This window comes from Sus scrofa, chromosome 10, assembly GCF_054392235.1.
Source record: "Sus scrofa isolate SSC_HxYL_T2T_F1_AM1 chromosome 10, Sscrofa_HxYL_maternal_Yorkshire_Landrace_v2.0, whole genome shotgun sequence".
Classification (NCBI taxonomy): domain Eukaryota; kingdom Metazoa; phylum Chordata; class Mammalia; order Artiodactyla; family Suidae; genus Sus; species Sus scrofa.
The window spans coordinates 69370389-69393785 of NC_139392.1; the positions used below are offsets into that span (position 1 = coordinate 69370389).

The 23397-nt window shown below is 41.8% G+C and overlaps 1 protein-coding gene and 1 long non-coding RNA gene across 4 annotated transcripts in view; both read right to left on the bottom strand.

The window, feature by feature from the left end:
• The window catches only part of KIF5B (kinesin family member 5B), a 56397-nt gene extending 35324 nt beyond the window's left edge, over positions 1-21073 (bottom strand). For all 3 annotated transcript variants that reach the window (XR_002336340.2, XR_014817833.1, XM_021064805.2), the window contains exons 1-2: positions 20518-21073; positions 11146-11233 (exon numbers count right to left, since the gene is read on the bottom strand). Coding sequence is in view for 1 of the 3 variants with exons in the window: in XM_021064805.2 (XP_020920464.1) it covers positions 11146-11233; positions 20518-20643 (214 nt within the window). In the remaining 2 variants the exon portion in view is untranslated. The remainder of the gene's footprint in view (positions 1-11145; positions 11234-20517) is intronic.
• Positions 3360-8662, bottom strand: LOC146399497 (uncharacterized). Its single transcript, XR_014817856.1, has 2 exons — positions 5060-8662; positions 3360-4020 (listed from the first exon to the last, which is right to left on the bottom strand). It is a non-coding gene; the product is annotated as an uncharacterized LOC146399497 (long non-coding RNA).
• Positions 21074-23397: the final 2324 nt, after the last annotated feature.

Consider the following 23397-nt stretch of genomic DNA (forward strand, 5'->3'; position numbering starts at 1 on the left):
GAAAATAAGGGATTTCATATATCAGAGGATTTTTTTCTGTAAGTAAAACTCATAACAGAATGTCAGAAAACAATCTAAAAAATTCACACATACATCAACTCTGTTCCTTATCCATGCACAGTAAAATCCGCAAATTTGTGGAAAGAATAGTAAGGAAGATTCCAATTTTCCTTACACTAATAGGAAAGATTTCATCCAAGTCAAAGTTTAGCACATGAAAAAATTATAAACGCATTAAGGAAAATTAATAAGAATATTAAAAAGAAAGAACATATTAATAGTAATTTTCTTGTCCACACCCACAGCATATGGAAATTCCTGGGCCAGGGGACTGAATCCAAGCCACAGCTGCAACCTATACCACTGCTGCAGCAACGCTGGATCCTTAACCCACTGTACTGGGGCAAGGATTAAATCTCTGCCATTGCAGAGACAATGCCAAATCTTTAATCCACTGCACCACAGCAGGAACTCTATAACAGTAATATTCTCTTAGTGATGATGCATCTAAGGAATTCCTTTCTCTCAAGACCAGAATACTTTTTGTCAGTAAAAAGCAAATTTTATTTAAAAAATATTTTCTTCCCCTGCTTTCTAGGGCCGCATCTGCTAGTTCAGAGGCTAAGGGTTAAATCAGAGGTGCAGATGCCAGCCTATGCCACAGCCACAGTAACATGGGATCTAAGCCATGTCTGCAACCTAGACCATAGTTCATTGATAATGACAATGCAGGATTGTAACACCCTGAGCAAGGCCAAGGACTGAACTCACACCCTCATGGATACTAGTTGGGTTGGTAACCCACTGAATCACAACAGGAACTACCCACCCCCCATCTTTAGATGCTCACTTTCTCTCTTAGATTACCAGATTGTTCCCACCAGCATTTAAACTTGCTGAGTGAGGTCTTGCCATCTTAAAAAACAGCTTTCTTTGGAAGTTCCCATGTGGTGCAGGGGGTTAAGGTTCCAACATTGCTAAACTCCTAAAAAACAAATTTTAAATTTCACTACTTATAATCACCTCTCACCTCAAATGTCATTTCACCTGTATTCTAAAGCTTTATGTGACCCAAAAGGAAAAAAATGTTCTGCCAATTTACACACAGATATGAATTTTAGAAGTAGGACTGATTGGTAGTTAAGCCTCACAAACACAAACAACATTCCTTCTTATACAAAGTTTAAGAAGCCCAGTCCTACCTCAAAATGAATTATCAGAAAGTTTTCATGAAATAAAAAAAAAAAAAACATCACTTTTCTAGCCCTTTGTGTACCCCAAGATATTAACATTTAAGTATATTCCCTTACTAGGCCAAAGTAGGGAAAAATGTGAGTGAACACGGTGACCTTTTGATCTCCAGTTTTCAGGGACTCAGTTTGTTCTTTATCCAATTACCCAGCAACTGACACAATGAGTACTTAATAACTATTGGTAGGTGAATGAGTAAGTGACTTTCTCAAGACCATATTAGCATGTCTATATGATACTACAGTAATTTTTTTTTTAAGGCAAGAAATAGGACGCTTGTAAGAGATGCAACCTGGCAGGCGAGGATCCGGAGGAGGGCTACAGTTTTATCTTCCAAGGGGAGTGTGGGTTGGAAGAGCCCATCTCTTCCTTTCTGGGAGCAGCAGCTTCTCCTTGGTATCCAGTAAGGTGTTGTATTCCAATCAGCAGAAGGGCGGTCCTCAAACTCCTGCCCTGGGTCTGAATCTGAATGCAGGTCTCATCCCATCCCCCACCCAATGCTTCACTGATCCACTAATGAAGCAAGCCTGCCTTGTGCTGATGGCTTTTTTGAGCAATTTATTAACTTACAGGGATCTCCCAATGTCCCCTAAGTATCCTTCGTTATCTGTCGTCCTCTATTGGGACTTTTAAAACTCCCTGTGTCTACTTCATCCCTATCATTCCCCCCTCCAGGTGTTTTACCCCTTTATGCTTAAAGGGGATATTGGGCAACGACCATCCAGTAACTACTTCTTGCTGAGTTAGGGCACAGGCCTGCCTAGGGAAGTAGAACACCAGGCTAACTATCCCTTTTCTGTTGGGAGGGCTGTAAGCCAATGTCGCTCTGGTTAACATTATTTTCCCAGCCACCTTAGCGATTAAACAGCGTATATGGTGAAACCAGCAGCATAAGGAGGACCAGCACTTCTATGAGCACCTTTGGGTTCAGGAGCACCCATGGTACCAATGGGGCCAGGGGGATGAGGCTCATCACGTTTGCTGGGGAAACCTCTCTCACCTCTTGCTCCAGAGGGGCTGGGAGCACCAAGGTCTCCAGGAAGACCCTGTTACTGGGTTTGTCTACAGTAGGGCTAGTAAGTCCAGGGGGTCCCTGAGCTCTAGCTTCTCCATCTTCGTAAGTTTTTATTTAGTGAAACACATTACATGAGGACTCATAGAATAATAAATGTATGCAATATATTTGTATTTGGGACTTCAAGCAAAACTTTAGGCTCTCTGTTCTGGGTGCAGGGGATTTAACAATGATTGGATGGTTTCTAGAGGCACCAAGTTATCATTAAAGCACTAACAGTTTTAACAATTAGGAAGATAATCCTTTCTTGCATACCTTCAAATCCATTCCTGACTTTCGCTTTCTATAGTGATTAAACTGCCAACATTTTATTATTAAAAAGTCTAAACATGCCAAAAAGAAAAAAAAGGAATGAATTTTACAGGGAGCATCCCTACAACCCATTACTAAGATTCTGTCATTAACATTTTGTTATTTTACAGTTTGCTTTAATCATGTATCTATGTATCTATCAATCCATCTTATTTAACGCATTACAAGGTAAACTGCAGACATCAATACACTGCAACCTAAATACTTCATTGTGCATACACCATTAGCCAGAATTTAATGTTACACTTCAGAGGTAAAATTTCATACAATGAAAGGCATATATCTTTTTTTTCCTAATAATTTTTATTTTTTTCCCATTATAGCTGGTTTACAGTGTTCTGTCAATTTTCTACTGTATAGCAAGGTGACCCAGTCACACATACATATGTACATTCTTTTTTCTCATAATATCATGTTCCATCATAAGTGACCAGAGATATAGCTCCCAGTGCTATACAGCAGGATTCTCATTGCTTATACCTTCCAAAGGCAATAGTTTGTATCTATTAACCCCAAAACCCCAATCCATCCCACTCCTTTCCCCTTGGCAACCACAAGTCTGTTCTCCATGTCCATGATTTTCTTTCCTGTGGAAAGGTTCATTTGTGCCTTATATTAGACTCCAGAAATATGTGATATCATATGGTATTTGTCTTTCTCTGACTTGCTTCACTTAGTATGAGAGTCTCTAGTTCTATCCATGTTGCTGCAAATGGCATTATTTTGTTCTTTTTTATGGCTGAGTAGTATTCCATTGCGTATATACACCACATCTTAATCCATTCATCTGTCAATGGACATTTAGGTTGTTTCCATGTCTTGGCTATTGTAAATAGTGCTGCCATGAACATATGGGTGCATGTGTCTTTTTCAAGGAAAGTTTTATCCAGATATATGCCCAAGAGTGGGACTGCTGGGTCATACGGCTATTCTATGTATAGTTTTCTAAGGTACTTTCATACTGTTTTCCATAGTGGTTGTACCAATTTACATTCTCACCAACAGTGCAGATGGGTTCCCTCTTTTCCACACCCTCTCCAGCACTTGTGTTATTTGTGGTCTTATTAATGATGGCCATTCTGACTGGTGTGAGGTGGTACCTCATAGTAATTTTGATTTGCATTTCTCTAATAATCAGTGATGTTGAGCATTTTTTCATGTGCTTGTTGGCCATCTGTATATCTTCTTTGGACAAATGTCTATTCCGGTCTTTTGCCCATTTTTCAATTGAGTTGTTGGCTTTTTTGCTATTGAGTTGTATAAGTTGTTTGTACATTTTAGAGATGAAACCCATCAGTTGCATTGAAACTATTTTCTCCTGGAGTTCACGTAGCAGAAACAATCCAACTAGGAACCAGGAGGTTATGGGTTCGATCCCTGGCCTCGCTCAGTGGGTTGGGGATCCGGTGTTGCCGCGAGCTGTGGTGTAGGTCACAGACACAGCTCAGATCTGGCGTTGCTGTAGCTCCGGCCGGCGGCTGTAGCTCCGATTAGACCCCTAGTCTGGGAACCTTCATATGATGTGAGTGCAGCCCTAAAAGCAAAAAAAAGCAAAAAAAAAGAAAAAGAAAACTATTTTCTCCCATTCAAGCTGTCTTTTTTTTTATGGTTTCCTCTGCTGTGCAAAAGCATATCAGTTTGATTAGATTCCACTGGTTTATTTTTGCTTTTATTTCTGTTGCTTTGAGAGACTGATCTGGGAAAACATTTTAAGGTTGATATCAGAGAATGTGTTGCCTATGTTCTCTTCTAGGAGTTTGATCGTGTCTTGTCTTACATTTAAGTCTTAAGCCATTTTGAGTTTATTTTTGTGCATGGTGCGAGGGTGTGTTCCAGTTACATTGGCTTACATATGGCTGTCCAGTTTTTCCAGTACCACTTGCTGAAGACTGTCTCTTTCCTATTTTATATTCTTGCCTCCTTTGTCGAAGATTAATTGACTGTAGGTGTCTGGGTCTCTACCACACTGTCTTGACTACTGTGGCTCTGTAATAATGCCTGAGGTCTGGGAGAGTTATGGCTCCTGCTTGCTTTTTGTTTCGCAAGATTGCTTTGGCAATTCTGGGTCTTTTGTGGTTCCATTTACATTTTTGGATTGTTTGTTCTAATTCCATGAAAAATATCATGAGTGATTTGCCACTTATCTTCACACATACACACATATACACTACTCATCTCTCTGAAAATCCCAGAGAGCAGGTATCTGTAATCAGATAAAATCAGGCACTTTTGGACCTCTTTTTTTTAAGGGCTGCATCGGCAGGATATGGAGGTTCCCAGGCTAGGGGCTGAATCAGAGCTGTAGCCACTGGCCTACACTACAGCCACAGCAATGCCAGATCTACACCACAGCTCACAGCAACACCGGATCCTTAACCCACTGAGCAAGGCCAGGGATCGAACCTGGGTCTCCATGGATACTAGTTGGATTCATTTCCACTCAGCGAGAATGGGAACTTCTGGACCTAGCTCTTGTTTGCCTTTTCAGCTTCACCTCTCATTATCCTTCCCATTGTTGGTTTTGTTGGTAAAAATGACTGAATCTGACAATTTCATATGGCTCAATGTCAGTCTTACTATAATGTATGATCTTCCCCAAACAGGTGATACTTTTCTCATGTGGGCTGCCTTAATCCAAGTGCATCTCTGTCTGGAGGGCACTCTCCTTCCTATTCTTGTGCATCCATTAAGACTAGCTTAGGCTTTACTTCTTTCTCCATCCAACGCAATTCCACAACACACCCCTAAATGAATCTGGGTAAGAGTCCTATCCTATGTGTTCTTATAGCATCTGCATTTAATCATAATACTTATCACTGAGTATTGCGACCACCAATTTACTTGTCTGCCTTCTTGACCAGCCTGGCACAGTGTTCAGTGCACACACTCCAACGCTTGCCAAATGCTCATAACACACAGCATCTTCCTACAGTGTCCCTCCACTTTTGTAATATATGTTTGCCCTCTTGTGAGAAACAGAGGCAGGGAGTTCTCGTGGCAGAGTGGAAACAAATCCGACTAGGAACCACGAGGTTGTGGGTTTGATCCTGGCCTCGCTCAGTGGGTTACGGATCTGGTGTCGCTGTGAGCTGCAGTGTAGGTCGCAGACACTGCTTGGATCCTGCATTGCTGTGGCTGTGGTATAGGCCAGCAGCTATAGCTCTGATTGGACCTCTAGTCCGGGAATCTCCATATGTCACACATGCAGCCCTAAAAAGCAAAAAACAAACAAACAAGAAAACTCAAAAACCCCCAAAGGTTAGGTAACTTGTCTACAGTTCCACAACTATTAAGACAGAGCTGGGACTCAACTCTAGACAGTCTTAGCTCCGAAGACAAGTTTTTAATCACTACACTATATTCTCAAGGAATAGAGGCACCAAAATAAACGTACGGCAGGTTACATCTGGCAAAATTAAGGTGGATACAGTGGCAGAAACTCCTGGTCAGGAATCTAAGGTGGGAAACGGTGGAATCTATGGAGGCCTGGTAGGTACCTAGCATACAGCAAATACTGAATATGTGACAACTATTTTATACTGGGGAATCCAACTTGTAGACATCACTAGGGTTCAGAACTGAAAAGAGAATATAGGTGGATAAACTGCGTTCCAAAGAAAAAAGATCTATCTAATGAATCTCCAAAAAGGAAACAGTAACAGCCCTATACATAAGTTATTTACTTGTACAGAAATTTATGAAACAACACAACCTCAGCAGATTGTCAGAGGCCCAGATAATACAGTTGCACTCAGCTCATTCCTGGCAACTTGCTCATCAAATTCGTATCTCAGAAGAGATACCATCTCACCCATCATTTTGCCGTAACTTGCCTAACACAGTTTCTAACCATGGCTTTCTACTTGATCTGTGTGCCAATGAGGGTCCCAAACCCAACCCACAACGTATTTAATTGAGTTCTATCCTCCCACCTCATCTACCCTCACCACCTCATCACACTCCTAAATCTACGTATTTGTTGCTAACTTAGCCACATCTGTATCTTGTCTGGGACAAAACCCACTATATTCAGGCTCCTCCAAAATGGCAGAGCATTTGGGTAAAGATAAAGATGTCATAAGCAGGTGATACTTTTCTATAAATCACAAAGCTGGCAGGGAATCTGAAGAGAGAGACAGAAAGCTTCCACTGTAACAACTGCTTAAGTCTCTTTTTGTAGAGTGAAAATATCTTAGGCTATGAGTTATCCCAAGTATGATTATGGCTGATTAAACTCATTGCTATCTGTTATGTGCTTACTTCATACCGGGTCCTGGCTAAAGTACTTTTTCATAAACCATCAGTTCCAAAAAAGTAAAGCTGAGTTCCCCATGTGGCTCAGCAGAAATGAATCTGACCAGTATTCATGAGGACGCAGTTCAATCCCTGGCCTCCCTCAGTGGGTTAAGGATCTGGTGTGGCTGTGGCTGTGGTATATGCCGGAGGCTAAAGACAAAAATAAAAAATAAAATAAAAAATAAAAGTAACGCAGGAATCTGTTGGTAAGAGGTAAAACAGTAAAAGGGACCAAAATGTTGGGAAAAGGAGGGAAATTTCAGAAAAAGAACGAACTGTAAACATTAACGAAACAGAACAAAAGTTGGTAGAAACAAGTACCCTAGATTTCAGAGTTCTGAGAAAGGTAGTTATGAGGCTACTGTTAAGAGACTACATAAATGAGGATGTACAAAAGGGATAAAAATAGAACAGGAAGAGAAAGGTAAAAGCCCAAGATAAATGAGTCTTACAAAAATAAAACAAAAACCAGATCCTAAAGAGAGCTTTTAAAATATTCAGAAAAAGGGAGTTCCCATTGTGGCTCAGCGGTTAACGAATCCGACTAGGAATCATGAGGTTGCGGATTCGATCCCTGGCCCTGCTCAGTGGGTTGGGGATCCAGCGTTGCTGTGGCTGTGGTGTAGGCCAGCAGCTACAGCTCTGATTGGGCCCCTAGCCTGGGAATCTCCGAATGCCGCGGATGCGGCCCTAGAAAAGGCAAAAAGACAATAATAATAGTAATAATAATAAAATATTCAGAAAAAGAATAATGAAGGAGTAGACCTGCACTGCCTAGAAAAGATGATTATGTTAACAAAGGATGTATTGCTGTCTCCTGCAACATTATCCTCAAAATGGAACAAGAGAAAAAACACTGCCGAGAGAGACTTTGGGATCAAGGTGGGTAGGATCACCAAAAAATGGTTTTATTTGAATTATCGTACGTATGTATGTAGTCTTTTTAGGGCTGCCCCCGCGGTATATGGAAAATTATGAGGCTGGGGTCAAATCCAAGCCATAGCTGCTGGTCTATGCCACAGCCATGGCAACATCAGATCTGAGCCGAGTCTGTGACCTACACCACAGCTCATGGCAACACTGGGTCCTTAACCCACTGAGCAAGGCCAGGGATTGAACCTGCCTGCTCATGGTTACTAATCGGGTTTGTTACTGCTGAGCCACCATGGGAACTCCCAAAGGATGGGTTTTAAATGAGCCTAAGTTTCTAGTCATAAGAGAATTACACACCATGGATAAAAATTTCACAAAAGCCACAGAGAATGGAGGTAACAGAAGATGATTAACTTGTAAATGTTCAAAAAGCGAAAATGATAGATTCTGGGAATCTCAGACAAGTATACCAAAATCTTAAGGTAAAGCTGTAGCTAAACTAATCTCATTTCCTATTTGGGTCACTTAACTGGTACTTTGGGGAATACTAGACTCATCACCATGATTTCACAAAAGGATCCAAGTTTTTCTTTTTTCTTTTTTTTTTTTTTGTCTTTTTTGCTATTTCTTGGGCCGCTCCCGCGGCATATGGAGGTTCCCAGGCTAGGGGTCCAATCAGAGCTGTAGCCACCGGCCTACGCCAGAGCCACAGCAACGCGGGATCCGATCTGCGTCTGCAACCTACACCAAAGCTCACAGCAACGCCGGATCCTTAACCCACTGAGCAAGGGCAGGGACCGAACCGCAACCTCATGGTTCCTAGTCGGATTCATTAAACACTGCACCACGACGGGAACTCCGGATCCAAGTTTTTCATCATACTCTTCTGGATATGTTAACAAGCTAAGAACTAGACAACCATACAAGTAAGAGAATCTGAAGGTGGGGGAATACCCAGTGTGATTAATCATTGCCAACAACTTTATTCAGTTTTTTGAAGATCAGGCTAAGGACCACAACCCATTAAGCATTTGGTAAATGATTCAGAATAATATTTTTCAAACTACAGTTTCCTTAAGGACCTTAAAAAAAAAAAAAGTTCAAAATCCTTGAAATCATAACAGACTTATGCAAATATGTTGAGAGCCTGGTTAGATCCCTAGTAAAAGAAAGCTATAAAAACAAAACTCAAGGAGTTCCCATTGTGGTGCTGCAAAAACGAATCCAGCTAGGAATCATGAGGTTGCAGGTTTGTTCCCTGGCCTCAGTCAGTGGGTTAAGGATCCGGCATTGCTTTGAGCTGTGGTGTAGGTCGCAGATATGATGCTGCTGCTGCTGTGCTGTAGGCCAGCAGCTGTAACTCCAGTTTGACCCCTAGCCTTGGAACCTCCATATGCCACAGGTGTGGCCCTAAAAAAAAAGAAAGAAAAAAGCCCCCAAAAACCTCAAAATAGGATTATGAGGTAAAATGAACAAAAGAGACTCTGTATTATGCATACAGATAAGCAGATAAAAAAACCTCCAATATTCAAGTGTGCATTGGGGTTTAATGTTGGCTGCAACAGATGTGAAAAAGACTTATACATTTAAATTGCCCATGAATTCACAAATCAATAACTGTATTTTTTAAAAAGCTAAAGTAATTTTATTTTGTAGTGATGACAAAAGAATGTCAAAATCAAAGTCTACAGAATAATTATGTTCCATGATGGACAGATCCGTTTGAAAAACCATTTGATGTTTATAACAAAAGATCACACTGCCTGTTCATTCCTTGCAATCATTTACAGAATCAGAAGTTAATTCTCTCTACAGGCCACTGCGTCTTAACGATTCCATTCCTGCTGTAATTCTTGGTGGTTCCAGGTCCCACTACTAGATACCCATGTACTTGATGATACTGTGGCCTCTCAGATCCTTGGCCTGTCTTTTTCCACAATCTTGTCCTTTGCTTCTTCAGATACCAAGTCCATGGTCACACTCTAGACTTTTTCATTACTAACCACACTGCCTCCCTAACAAGTATCCACTTCTTCAACTCCTTCTAGCACATGATTCCAATAAACCTTTAACTCCACTGAGACTAATCTTACCACCTTTTTTCACTGTCCCTTAAAAACTCTGCTCCCACCAGCAACCCATGTCCTTCTCCCTCTCAGTCAGCTTAGATGCCATGCTTCATCATTAGCACTGCTCTCTTGACTACATCTTTTGCTCTGCTCCCCATTTTATACTTGCCTGGCAAAGTTCTACCTGAGTAAATTCAGCTCTCTGGCAACTGGCCTCAAGTGGGCCCTTATGATGCCATGTGTCCTTAGTCCATTCACTTCTATACTGTTAGATGACTTACTCCCTTTCCTAGAAGCTCCTCCCCTATCCTCACTCTGTGAATTTGCTTTCTATATCACAGACAAAATGGAATGAATTAGTAAAGGAACATGTACATTCTTCTTCCATCATACGTATGGACCTAACTTCTACCCATAAACACTACATACCTTTTTTCCTGTTACTGGATGAAATGTCTATGATCCTACTTTAATCCTAATCTATACACTTTTAAAGTGAATCCCAACTCTTCTTCAAAGTAATGGCTATTAATCCCTGGTGAACACTATAAGAAGACAGATTTTGCCTCAATCTAAGAAGTATTTTTTAACAATCAGAGCTGTCAAAAAGTGGTTTAAATTATATCACAAAGTAACGGCTATTAATCATAAGATCACTCTGATGTAAGGTGTTTCTGCAGGAACGGAAAGTAGGTCCAAATAATCACTTAACACTCTCTCAGCTCTAGGGTTCTGTAGTTTTAGAAAATATAAACTTGAAAAATATCTTAGTATAAGTTAACAGTATTAAACTGGAATGTACACACTTTTCATTCTGAGCAACCCCTGTTAAAATGCTCCACTTGAACAATTCCTCACTTGAACAAGACAAGACCCTAGGGAAGGAATAACAATGGAATGGAGAATGACAGACTACTATTTCCCAGTATTTTACAGACACCCATCTAGGCACTTTCTCTTTGTTCTCATGCTCCTATATTTCTAGAATTGTTACCTTAGCAAAGTTTCCTGGGAATATCTAATAGAAATGCATCTTCCAAGAACAAGTATATAACACTACAATTCTCCTAACACCCTTCACTAGGTATTGTATATAAGTTCACGGAATTTGAGCAATAGGTTTATTAATTTTATTTGATCTTTTAGTTTAAACAACTGTGGTTAACTAAAAAGAAAGAGACAAAGTGAAAAAGAGAATGTTGTGTAACTGGGAAAGATTACTAATAAAATTTTACTGTTGGGACAACTTAGCAGATCAAATATATTTACCTTTAACAATCTTCTTTGCACAGTCATTGTACACTTGCTCTTGAGATGTGCTTGACTGGAACACCCGGTCAAATGCGTAAGGCTTGGACTGCAAAACAGAAATAAGGATTTCAAATACACAAATGAAAGGTGATTAGACATTTCTAAGCTCTTTTAAAGACGTCACCATACATTTAACCTTCAAAACAGGACACCTACTATGCATCACTTTATGGCATAGAATCTCTGTAGAAAGGACCTTTGGGCCCAAGAGCAAATCCACTAGAACAAGCCGACAAAATAAGTATGTCTGTTTTCATCTTCGTTGTATTTCCAAGGCCTAACACAGTAATAAACACTGCTGTGGGAGGCACTCACATCATTTTGCAGATAAGGAACTAGAATCCTTAAAGGTCCAAAAGTTGTAAACACAAAATTAAAATTCACACTCCAATCTTTCAGTGCAGGACTCCTTCCACTATTCCATTCAGCCTTTCAGTGTACTGCAACAGTATTTCAACCACTCGTCCATTTTACAAAGTACTTATGGAATGCCAATTATTCTGGCCACCATGCTAGAACAATGACCAAAACAAATTCACTCTCTGCTTCAGTGCGCCATAAGTAACAGTGGGGCAGACATCAAATAATTAAGTGACCAAAATTTCAATTCACGAAATGGAATGTGATAAGAGCACTTAGAGGAGAATCTGAGCCTGGGGAAGGCAGAAGGATCCCAGAGAAACACTCTGGAGAAGAGACGTTAAAGACCTGCAGGAAGATTCAGCAGCACCTAGTTCACTGTCAGTCTCTTCAATATTAGTCATGAGGGAGGGTTAGTGTGGGGAAATACTCTAGGCATTGGAAACAGGATGCTTAAAAATTCTAAGGTTGAAAGGAGCTTGAAGCATTTAGGAAACCAAAGAATGTTGTTAAGTTTGAAGTGCAAGTAGCAAAGATCAAATGCAAATGCCAACACAATGAAAAAGGCAAGTCACATCTTAGTGTTATTTTGAAGACAGTTTTGATTTCCTTGGCACCTTAAAAGATCACAGGGACTCCATCTTGGGGACACATTTAGAGAACTGCTGATGTAGCTTGAGGAGAAGTCAGAGGCATAAAATGAAAAAATCAGGAGTTCCCGCTGTGGCAGAGTGGATTAAGGACCTGGCTTGTCTCTGTGGAAGTGCCAGTTCAATCCCCAACCTGGTGTAGTGGGCTAAGGATCCAGCATTGCTGTAGCTGTGGCTCAGATTCAATCCCTGGCCCGGGAACTTCCGTATGCCACCAATTCGGCAGAAAAGAAAAAAAAGAAAAAAGAACATCAGAGTATAATGTCCATGTAAATCAATAAAGAATTTTCAAGGAGGAAGTGACTGTGTCAAACTCAGCTATGAGGTCAAGACAAAAGTATCTAATGAGAAAGGTCAGACTGGAAAGGGTTGAAAAAAGGATAGGAGGGAACCTGAGTTCCTGTCTCAGCTCAGCGGGAAACGAATCTGATTAGTATCCATGAGGACACAAGTTCGATCCCTGGCCTTGCTCAGTGGGCTAAGGATCCAGTATTGCTACCAGCTGTTTGGATCTGGCGCTGCTGTGGTCCTGGCATAGGCTGGCAGCTATAGCTTCAACTGGAACCCTAGCCTGGGAACCTCCATATGCTGAGGGTGTGGCTCTAAAAAGACCAAAAAAAAAAAAAAAAAAAAAAAAAAAAAGAATAGGAGGGAACTGAGCAAAAATCTTGCTTTGAGTCAAAGAAGCTATTTTTTTTCAGCCGCACCTACGGCATCTGGAAGCACCTGGGCCAGGGATCAAACCCACATTAGCAATGTTGGAACCTTAATCCACTGCACCACATGGGAACTTCCAAAGAAAGCTATTTTTTAAGATGACAAGACCTCAGCGAGTTTAAATGCTGGTAGGAACAATCTAGCAATCTAAGAGAAAAAGTGAGCATCTAAAGATAAGAGGGGGAGAGTTCCGTTGTGGCTGAGCACAGAAAAAGTGAGCATCTAAAAGATAGGAGGGGGGAGTTCCGTTGTGGCTCAGAGGAATCTGACTAGTATCATTAGGCTCAGATCTGTCATTGCTGTGGCTGTGGTGCAGGCTGGCAGTTGCAGCTCTGATTCAATCCCTAGTCTGGGAACTTCCATTCACCTCGGGTGCAGCCCTTTAAAAAAAAAAAAAAAAGATGAGAGGAAGCAAGGGGTGTTGAAAGTTAAGTATATGCCGGCTCTCTAGTTCTCTTCTAAAGGGAGGAAGGAAACTGGATCCTAAAATAAAAAACAATCACAACCCCCAGAAATAATCCCTAACATCATAGAATACTTCCTATGGGCTTAGCTAAAAAAGAACATACTTTTCTTTCTTTCTTTTTTCACTTTTTAGAGCCGCACCTGAGGCATATGGAGGTTCCCAGGCTAGGGGTAGAATCAGAGCAACAGCTGCCGGCCTACACCACAGCCACAGCAATGCAGGATCTGAGCCAAAGCTTATAGCAATGCCAGACCCTTAACCCACTAAGCGAGGCCAGAGATCAAACTGGTAACCTCACGGTTCCTAGTCGGATTCGTTTCCACTGTACCACAACAGGAGCTCCAAGACCATATTTTTTAAGAAACTATACTCCACAACTCCCCTACTCAAAGCTTGTAATAACAGTTAAGAATGAAGCAAACACCCCTTAAATGCCTATCCAACCGAGTCTCCTTGCAGCTAGTGGCCATATGACCCACTTCTAGATATTATGAAGTGATGGTCTGCTGGGAGGTTTCAGAGAAGGGTTTGTTTAGAGTTCTTGTCGTGGCTCATTGGAAACGAATCTGACTAGCATCCATGAGGATGCAGGTTCGATCCCTGGTCTTGCTCAGTGGGTTACGGATCCAGCGTCGCCGTGAGCTGTGGTGTTGATTGCAGATGTGGTTCGGATCTGGTGGCTGTGGTGTAGGCCAGTGGCTACAGCTCCAATTCAACCCTTAGCCTGGGAACCTCCATATGCTGCAGTTGCAGCCCTAAAAAGACCAATAGACAGACAGACAGACAGACAGACAGAAGAACAGAGAAGGGCTTGATTTTTTCTGATAAAAAGGACCACTTTAAAAAAACAAGCAGATGTAGTTCAGATCCCGCGTAGCTGTGGCTGTGGTTGTGGTGTAGGACAGTGCTGATTCGATCCCTAGCCTGGGAACTTCTATCTATATGTTGCGGGTGTGGCCCTAGAAAGACCAAAAACAAAACAAAAACAACCCTAAAAATAACAACAAAAAAACCCCCATCTCAGCCAAAGCTACCCTTTCTCCTTTCCAGAATGAATGTCTGGAACTGGAGTATCCATCAGTTCCAGACATTAGAATATGGTGATGAAGAGTCAATAACTAAGGATGACAGAAGGTAACAGTCAGCAAGTAAAACTAAAGGCCTACCTCCAGACTTTCCACTTGAGAAAAATAACCTCTTATTTATTTAAACCACTATTAGTTGTTTGTTTCCCCTCTGCAGCTAAAGGCATTCCTGAAGGATATACTGAGACGACCTCACTTTGGCATCAATTAGAAGTAGGCATCTGAGGAGTTCACATTGTGGTTCAGTGAGTTATGAACCCAACTAGCATCCATGAGGATGCGGGTTCGATCCCTGGCCTCCCTCGGTGGGTTAAGGATCCAGCATTGCCACAAGCTCTGTAGGTCACAAATGTGATTCAGATCTGGTGTTACTGTGGCTGTGACATAGGCTGGCAGCTGCAGCTCCAATTCAACCCATAGCCTGGGAACTTCCATATTCCGAGGGTACTGCCCTAAAAAGACAACAACAAAAAACAAAAAACACCCCAAAACAAAATAAAACGTAGGCATCTCAATGTTTGGTTATTCTTTGCCTATGACATACACAAAAGCATCCTTTTGCTAAGATTCTGAGACATTAGTATTCAAATCCATAGGTGTGGCTAATAAAAGACAATCACCATTTTACTGATTGTACAAGATTATTCATGATAAACAATTCTGAAAACAAACACAAATACAATCAAAATGACAAAGATAAACCACGCTAATATTTTTTCTATGCAAAAAGAAAATCTTCCTCTTCACTTATCCAGCAAACATTCAGTACCTATAATGCATCAGATGTTGTAAATGATAATTTAAGAAATGATATTTAATTAGCACGGACTGTAGGATTCAAGGAATAAAGGATAAGGCTGGGTAGGCTACTGAATACTAAGCTAAGCAGATATGTACTAGAATCTAATATAAGTGATCATGTTAAGTGAACTGAAATGGAAACAACCTCTAGCATTAAAGAACTCATGATTAATTCTAATTTTGCTTGCGAGAAACAAGTTAATCTACAGAAAATAGGGAACAGGATGACAACTGTGTCCTTCCAAAATGTCAAATATTTTATTAAAATAAGCATTTAAAGAATAAAAGGATAAACACTCAGGGAACTATATTCAATCTGTTGGGACAGACCATGATGGCAGATAACATACAGAATGTATGTATATGTGCGATTGGGTCACTGTGCTGCATAGCATTGTAAATCAACTATACCTCAATTAAAAAAAATATTAAAAATAGGAGTTCCCATCCGTGGCACAGTGGTTAACGAATCTGACTAGGAACCATGAGGTTGCAGGTTCGATCCCTGCCCTTGCTCAGTGGGTTAAGCATCTGGCGTTGCCATGAGCTATGGTGTAGGTCGCAGACGCGGCTCAGGTCTCGAGTTGCTGTGGTTCTGGCATAGGCTGGCGGCTACAGCTCCAATTCGACCCCTAGCCTGGGAACCTCCATATGCCGCAGGTGCGGCCCTAGAAAAAGGCAAAAAGACAATAAATAAATAAATAAATAAATGAAAATAAATAAAACAATTAAAAAATAGAACATGAGTTCCTGTCATGGCTTAGCAGTAATGAACCTGACAAGTATCCATGAACACTAGTATCCATGAGGACTTGGGTTTGATCCCTGGCCTTGCTCAGTGGGTTAAGGATCGAGCATTGCTGTGGCTGTGGTGTAGGTCAGCAGCTACAGCTCAGATTCACCCCCTAACCTGGGAACTTCCACATGCTGTGAGCACCGCCCTAAAAAGAAAAAAAAAAAAAAAAGATTATTACTTAAGTCCTATTTTCATTTTCACATCAATAAAAAAAGTGTTGATAAACCATTTAGAGATAGATATGCTGGAGTTCCCTGGTGGCTCAGTGGCTTAAAGATCTGGTGTTGTAGCTCTGGTTACAGCTGTGTTCCTGATTTAATCCCTGGCTCAGGAACTTTCACAAGCCTGGGGTGTGCCCCTCACCTCCCAAAAGAAAGACGTTAGAAAGAGATATGCCAGAAATAATGGGTAACAGTAAAGCCTGCCTTTAAAGCACTTTAATTAAAAAAAAAAAAAAAAAGTATTTTATGAAGCTGTTTACTCAAGCATCACCTCACAGAAAATATGCAAACTACCATAACCACCTTAATATGAGCAGGCAAAAAATAAGCTGGGATTGATTGATTTTTTAAAAAAAGTTCTATTATTGTTAAATAAAAAATTAATTGCTTAGTATTACGTTGACAAAATAGTCTTATTTTAATTCCAAAACGGAATTATAATTTTCTTAAATAAAGCAAATGTTTTGATTAGAGGTCTAACTACAGGTAACTAATTGGCCCTGGTTTCCTGGGATGAAAAGCAAGACTTGTGAAACAAAAAAAACACTTCTAATGGTCTACAATTGAGACACATCCCTTAACCATCTGTTATCCTAAAACCCTGGTTCTTGGTCTTGAAATATACATTAGGCAGCCTTCATATGCATGCACCTTAAAAGATACTCCAAGTCACAAGATGCATTCATATCTGACTTAGGCTTCAAGAGACAAAACCAAAGAGGAATAAGTTTATTTACCTTAGATTTCTTAAGTGAAGTGGTTCCCATTTGAATGTGCACAGACCAGGCTGAACACCAAATTTGGTTACAAAGGACACCCTTCTGGCAAGAATATGTCTTTCTCTGGAATTCTGAATAGTGATTTTCAGATCACATGGGATTACATCATATTAGGTTTTCCTTAGATACTGATTGTGAGCTAACATTCTACAACTGTTATGATGGCTCCTTCTCTTTTGATTTTTCATATTTAAGGTAATCAAGATCAAACACACCAAATCATAAATAAATTTGAAAGGGGAAATTGTGTTGTGCTGGAGGTAAGGAATTGGGTCTAATTTCAGTGAACTACAATAGCTTGTTTTTCATTCTGGCAGCCTCCAGAGCATACCTTATAAGCAATGATTAGTAAAGCTACTTAACCATGCAAATATCCACGATCCATTTTTATGCAGCATAAGTGGATATAAAAGTAATTTCTAATTGATTTGTTTTTTTTCTATTGATTTCATTAGTCTCCTTTGAACTACATAAAGTACTGCCTTTGTCCTCCCTTTTTTGTGGATAACACGTTTACTTACCTAAAGCAAATAGATTCTATTTGATCATTCAAAGATCTTCAAAAAAGAATGCATTTATTTCATTAAATATGAAATTCACTGAGCACTTAATTACAAAAAAAAATCTTTATAAAGGCAGCAAAACACAGAGAAACACTGTAAGATCACAAAGTTTGTACACTAAGGGGTCACATAATAAAATCACTGGTTTTATGAGTAACAGGAAAAAAGTTTGGACAAAATGTTGTAAACTATACTTAGATGAAAATTATAATCCTTAAAAATGTTTTAAAATCATTTAATATAATTTAAACACTGCATTGCAGCAATTCCTTCTTAGGCTATTTACTTTGAATCAGGATGAGGACCCAGTAAAATGAACAAAACAAATCAAGAGATGACTTTACCTAGAGATTTTCTTTCTTTTTTTTTTTTTTGTCTTTTTGCTATTTCTTTGGGCCGCTCCGGCGGCATATGGAGGTTCTCAGGCTAGGGGTCCAATCGGGCGGCATATGGAGGTTCTCAGGCTAGGGGTCCAATCGGAGCTGTAGCCACCGGCCTACGCCAGAGCCACAGCAATGCGGGATCCGAGCCGTGTCTGCAACCTACACCACAGCTCACGGCAACACCAGATCCTTAACCCACTGAGCAAGGGCAGGGACCGAACCCACAACCTCATGGTTCCTAGTCAGATTCGCTAACCACTGCGCCATGACAGGAACTCCTACCTAGAGATTTTCTAATTCCACTTCTAGCTGTCCTTATAAAGTCCCAGTCAAAAATAAATAAATAAGTAAAACAATGCACTTAAAAAAAAAAGAAAAAAAAAAAGACTCCAGAGTAAGTAATGACTTAACTATATATGCAAAAGATTAGTTTCTGAAAATAGTAAACATGCTTTAAAGCTATCACATTCAGTTATAACATATTTTTGCTTATACTTTAAAAACAAAACAAAAATAGACTGAAATGCTTACCACTTTATCTACAGGCCAACTAACTGTTCATTACTGATTCACAACTCAATCATCCATGATTTTTAGTATTATCACAAATTTATTTACCTTACTAAGGAAACTTATGTAAAGAACTTATAATTACTTTATCCACAGGAAACAGCCTAGAATAAATGTGTGCTTCTTGTGGTAATTATTTATTTTCTTTTAACTCTTTCCTCATTTTATGTCATATTTGGCCTGGATCAGAAGGTCATCTTTTAAACCATAAACCATCCCAAATTTATCATTTCAAGAAATAAATCTTGATCATAGATTTATGTAAATACACTCAAAAAAATCTAAAGAAATAAGAGTTTAAAACTGTAACTCTGAAAGGAAAATAGTTTTGACATGTGAACCACTGTTGAGGCTGAGTTATCACAAAAACTCCATGAGAAACTAGTAGCCTCACGTTTGCCAATGAACAACCCAGGCCTTGCAAACTTTCTCTGACCCCATATAAAATATATCATTCTAAAGGAAAAGGATGGCTATTTCTGTGCAAACTTCTTGGCTTAATCACGATGTCATTTATAGCAAGAGTTTTTCTGTGGACTTGTTAACAAAGAACCAGAATGACAGTCCTCACACCACAGTAGCTGGTAATGGTAAGAAACCTAATGACTTGTTTGCCAAAATCCTCCTAAGCAACGTGGGTCTATGACATGTATTTTCTAGAGCTGAACTCTGGAAACTTTCTCATAAAACTCTTAAAGATCCTTAGTTCCATCTTACACATCAATGCTTTTAATCTTCAACGTTCCACCTCCTGTGATCCTTTTGTTTCATTTCCAAATCAAACTATCCAAACATACGTTGAACACCGAATGCCATTAAAGAAAAAGTTAACATTAAAATTTGGTGTGTACAAACAAGTTCTGCCAAATGGCATTACCAAGAAAAATGAATTTAATTTTTAGTTCAGTACCTCACTATCCATTTTAATCTCTTTGAACTGGGAATGCTATTTTCAGAGACCTTTCAATACCAGAGATCAGACCTCAAAACAAAACAAAAAACCTTTCCAGTCTCCCAGAAGTTGACAATGACCAGCCAACTCTAGCCAATATCTCACCATGCTTGGAATTATCAAATTCAATTTCCTTCAAGGTAGATCCTAACTGTAGAAGTAGAAATCCAACACCAACAAGAAATCTAGCGTACTGGTCAAATTTTACCTTTTTAAAAAAAGTTTGCTTTTATAACACTTTGACAAACACATAAAAAGTTAATACTCTTTCCTAGACTGTAACTCCATAAAAAGCAGTGAAAGTGAGACTATGGTTCTCTTCTGAACGTGAACTGGCTAGATCCGCTGGAAGATTAAACAAAATCGACCGCTCCAATTTCAAAAGAAAGCTATTTCTTTTTACAGCCCTCGATTCGCCATTTGTAACGGGAAACTCAAAAGGCGGGTTGGGTGAACTTTTAAGATACAAGTATAACTAACTGCAGTTGTTTGGTAGTTTTCCTCCTCCCGCCCGGGAAAAAGCACGGTTAAACGTTTCTCTAAGTATCATTACTATTTAAGGTACAGCTAGTCTGGTCTGCTAGCTCAATGTTCCTGGCCGAACTCTGATCTTCCAAATTTTATGAATGGTAAATCTGGAGGGAAGTCCGAAAACACCAAAGGCAAGCATCTGCATCAGTAACTGCACGCGCAGAAACGCCGGCACTAAATTTGCTCCCCGGACGGTTCCGCCAGCGCCCCAGGTGCGGGAGTGCCCCGGACCGTGAGTGGGCGCCTCCCATTCCCGGCGCGGCTGACCGGGGTGGGGAGACCCAGGAGCACCCGAGGAGGCGCCGCGTCCCTCCCTGGCCCATCGGGGCCGGCGGAACCCACCGGGAAGGCTGGGGGACCCGACTGCTCCCTCTCGGCTCTCACTCCCTACTTCCCAGGACTCCAGGCGCAGCCGGGCCCCAAGGAGGGGAACCGGGGTGGGGGCGGGGCACTCACCGCGATCATGACCGTGTCTTCTCCCTGAAACTTGGCGATGTACTTATCGCCGCGGTTCACCTCGGACTCGTTCAGAGGTCTGAAGCGACACATCACTTTGATGTTGCATTCGGCCGGGTCCGCCATCTTCCTAGCCGCCGGGGCCGGAGGCCGGGAGCCACTCCCCGCCGCTCACTCTTGGAGGAAGTAGGCCAAGCAAATGGGCTGGGGTCGCGACGGTCCAGGGTCCGCGATCCGCGGCGTCGCGCTTCCCCGGCGGGGGCGACCAGGGACCAGGGCTTCAGCGCCCGCGCCGGCACCGTAGCCCTCAGGCTCACTTCCGATCCATCATGGCAGCCATGGCGGCGGCGACGCCGGGCGGAACGGCGGCGGCTCCTCAGCTTCTCCCTCGCCGGCGGGGCAGGCCGCGGGGCCGGGGGACACCGGAGACCGGGAACGTGGCCCCCTCCTTCCTCCCCAGAGAGAGCAGGCAAGGCCCAACGTTGGCCCGCCCGGCTGTCCGCTCGCCGGCTTGCCGGCTGCCACTTGACCACTCCTGAGGCCGCAGACGGGCGACAGGCGGCGGGATGGGAGGCGCGGGCGGAGCACTGCGCACGCGCGGAGCACTGCGCACGCGCCGAAGTTCCAGTTCCTCGGCGACCAATGCGCGCCCGCACCGCCCCTCTGCGCCCGGGTCGCAGGTCCAAATTCCCGTCACCCGCGTGCCTGAGCACCTGCGGGCGCTGCTGAGGATTTCCCCGTGCCTTTGGATGCGCTTTCTTTTCTTTAGAGGACAAAGAATTCGTAATCTGCTTGCTGTCGTAGTTTAAGTGAAACACTGTACGTCTGCGAGAAAGTGTTTGCTTTGTTTTTGGTCTGGAGATAAACTGATTGCTAGCTCACCTTTTTTAAAGCGCTTTGCCGGAAAAAGGAAGACTTGAATGAACGGTGGGTCTTGGCTCTCAGGTTCAGGAGATTGCTCATTACTGAGAGAATGGCTTGGGGAGACAGGAATAAGAAAGAAAAAAGGAAGAGTTCTCTTGTGGGTCAGATGATTAAGGATCCCAACATTGTTGGTGCCCATGGTGCTGGGTTGATCCCTCACCTGGAAATTTTGGCATGCTGTGGGTACAGCCAGAAAGAAAGAAAAAGGAAATTCGTCTAAGGAATATAAGGTGCTGAAGAAATGTGGAACAGTAGAGCGAAGTGGAAGAAGGTCCTGGGAACTGGCGGTCCCAATCACCTCCTGTTAAATGTTATGAAACTCATCAATCTCAACACCAGAGGAATGCTGACCTGCAGTGTAAAGAAGGTCTTAAAAGGCCTGGATCAAACTGAGGATTACATGTTTAAGGAAAACCACTCCACAGTTGATTTTGTCTTTTGATTTTCGAAGGTGTACACCCTGGACCCTCTTCATGTGCAAGAACTGCTGTGTGAGGACTTTGAAAACAACCGGAAACCCTTCTGGTTCCCAATTTTTGTTTGTAAAATGGAGGAGTGTACTATGAAAGCCTCCAGTGTTCTCATCCCATCATCGTAATACCTCCAGAAATGAATCCATAGTTCCCAGATTCAGGTTTATTCACCGTAATAAGGGAGAGTTCACACCTAAGAAACCTTGGTTTGTCGCACCAAAGGAAAAGGTGAAGTTGCTACAGGGTTTTGAGGGAAGTGTAGAGTTTAGAAAAAATTTAAATGAAGTTGTGTTTTGTTTTGTTTTTGCCACACCTGCAGCACGTGGAAGTTCCTGGGCCAGGGATCAGTTCTGGGCCACAGGTGTGACTACACCACAGCTGTGGCAACCCTGGATCCTTAACCCACTGCAGCGGGCACTGGGTGGGGGATAGAATCCGCACCTCAGCAGTGACCCAAGCTGCTGCAGAGACCACACCAGATCATTAACCCACTGCACTACAGTGTGACTCCAAATGAAGCTGTGTTTTGGTAGGTCCCAACATAGCAAAGCTATTCCTGACACCAGGTCTGGACTACAAGTGGACCCAAGGTCTTGTTTCCTTGGACTACAAAGTTTAGTTGTGGAATGTTGTCTCCAGAAACCCTTTTTTCACAGCTCTGCACCTGGCTTGGAAACCAGGCAAAGCTACCTCTCTGTGTCTTAGAGCCTCCAAGTAAGAGTGGGATATTTTCTTCTTAGTGATGTAATTTCAGGTGGCAGTTGCTGATAGTCTGTAATTTTTTTTTTCCTTTTCTTTAGGTCCACACTGGTGGCATATGGAGGTTCCCGAGCTAGGGCTCAAATTGGAGCTGTGGCTGCCAGTCTGTGCCACAGCCACAGCAACGCCAGATCTGAGCTGTGTCTGTGACCTACACCACATCTCACAGCAATGCTGGATCCTTAACCCACTGAGCAGGGCCAAGGATTGAACCCAAGTCCTCATGAACTCTAGTTCATTACCGCGGAGCCATGACAGGAACTCCCTGATAGTCTGTGATTTTAGAGAAAAACATTTTTAGTAAAAAGAAGTTGTCACTCAAAGAGGTTGTTATGGCAGGTGGGCCACCGGTTTTCAGCCTTTGTAGCAGGATCTCATTAAAGTCTCTCTTTAGCCCTGTGCTCTTTTCTCTCTGAGCTCACTTCAACAGTTGTTGCAATCTTTTATCTACAGCCCTGACCTTTTCATCTATATGATGTTCCCATCTCTCCAGCCACTTACAGGCCACCTTGTTAGGGTGATCCACCTTAACCTCAAATTGTGCATTCCAGAGATGAAATTATGGTTGTCCTCTTGTCCGTGACAATACTCAGTGCAGTACTGGTGACTAGTATCAGCATTCTTCTGTACTCCCAGGCTCAAAAAGTTCTAGTCACCTGTAACTCCAGTTTCCCTCACCCCCTATACACGCAGAAGAGAAACATGGGAGTCTGTATCTGAAGTG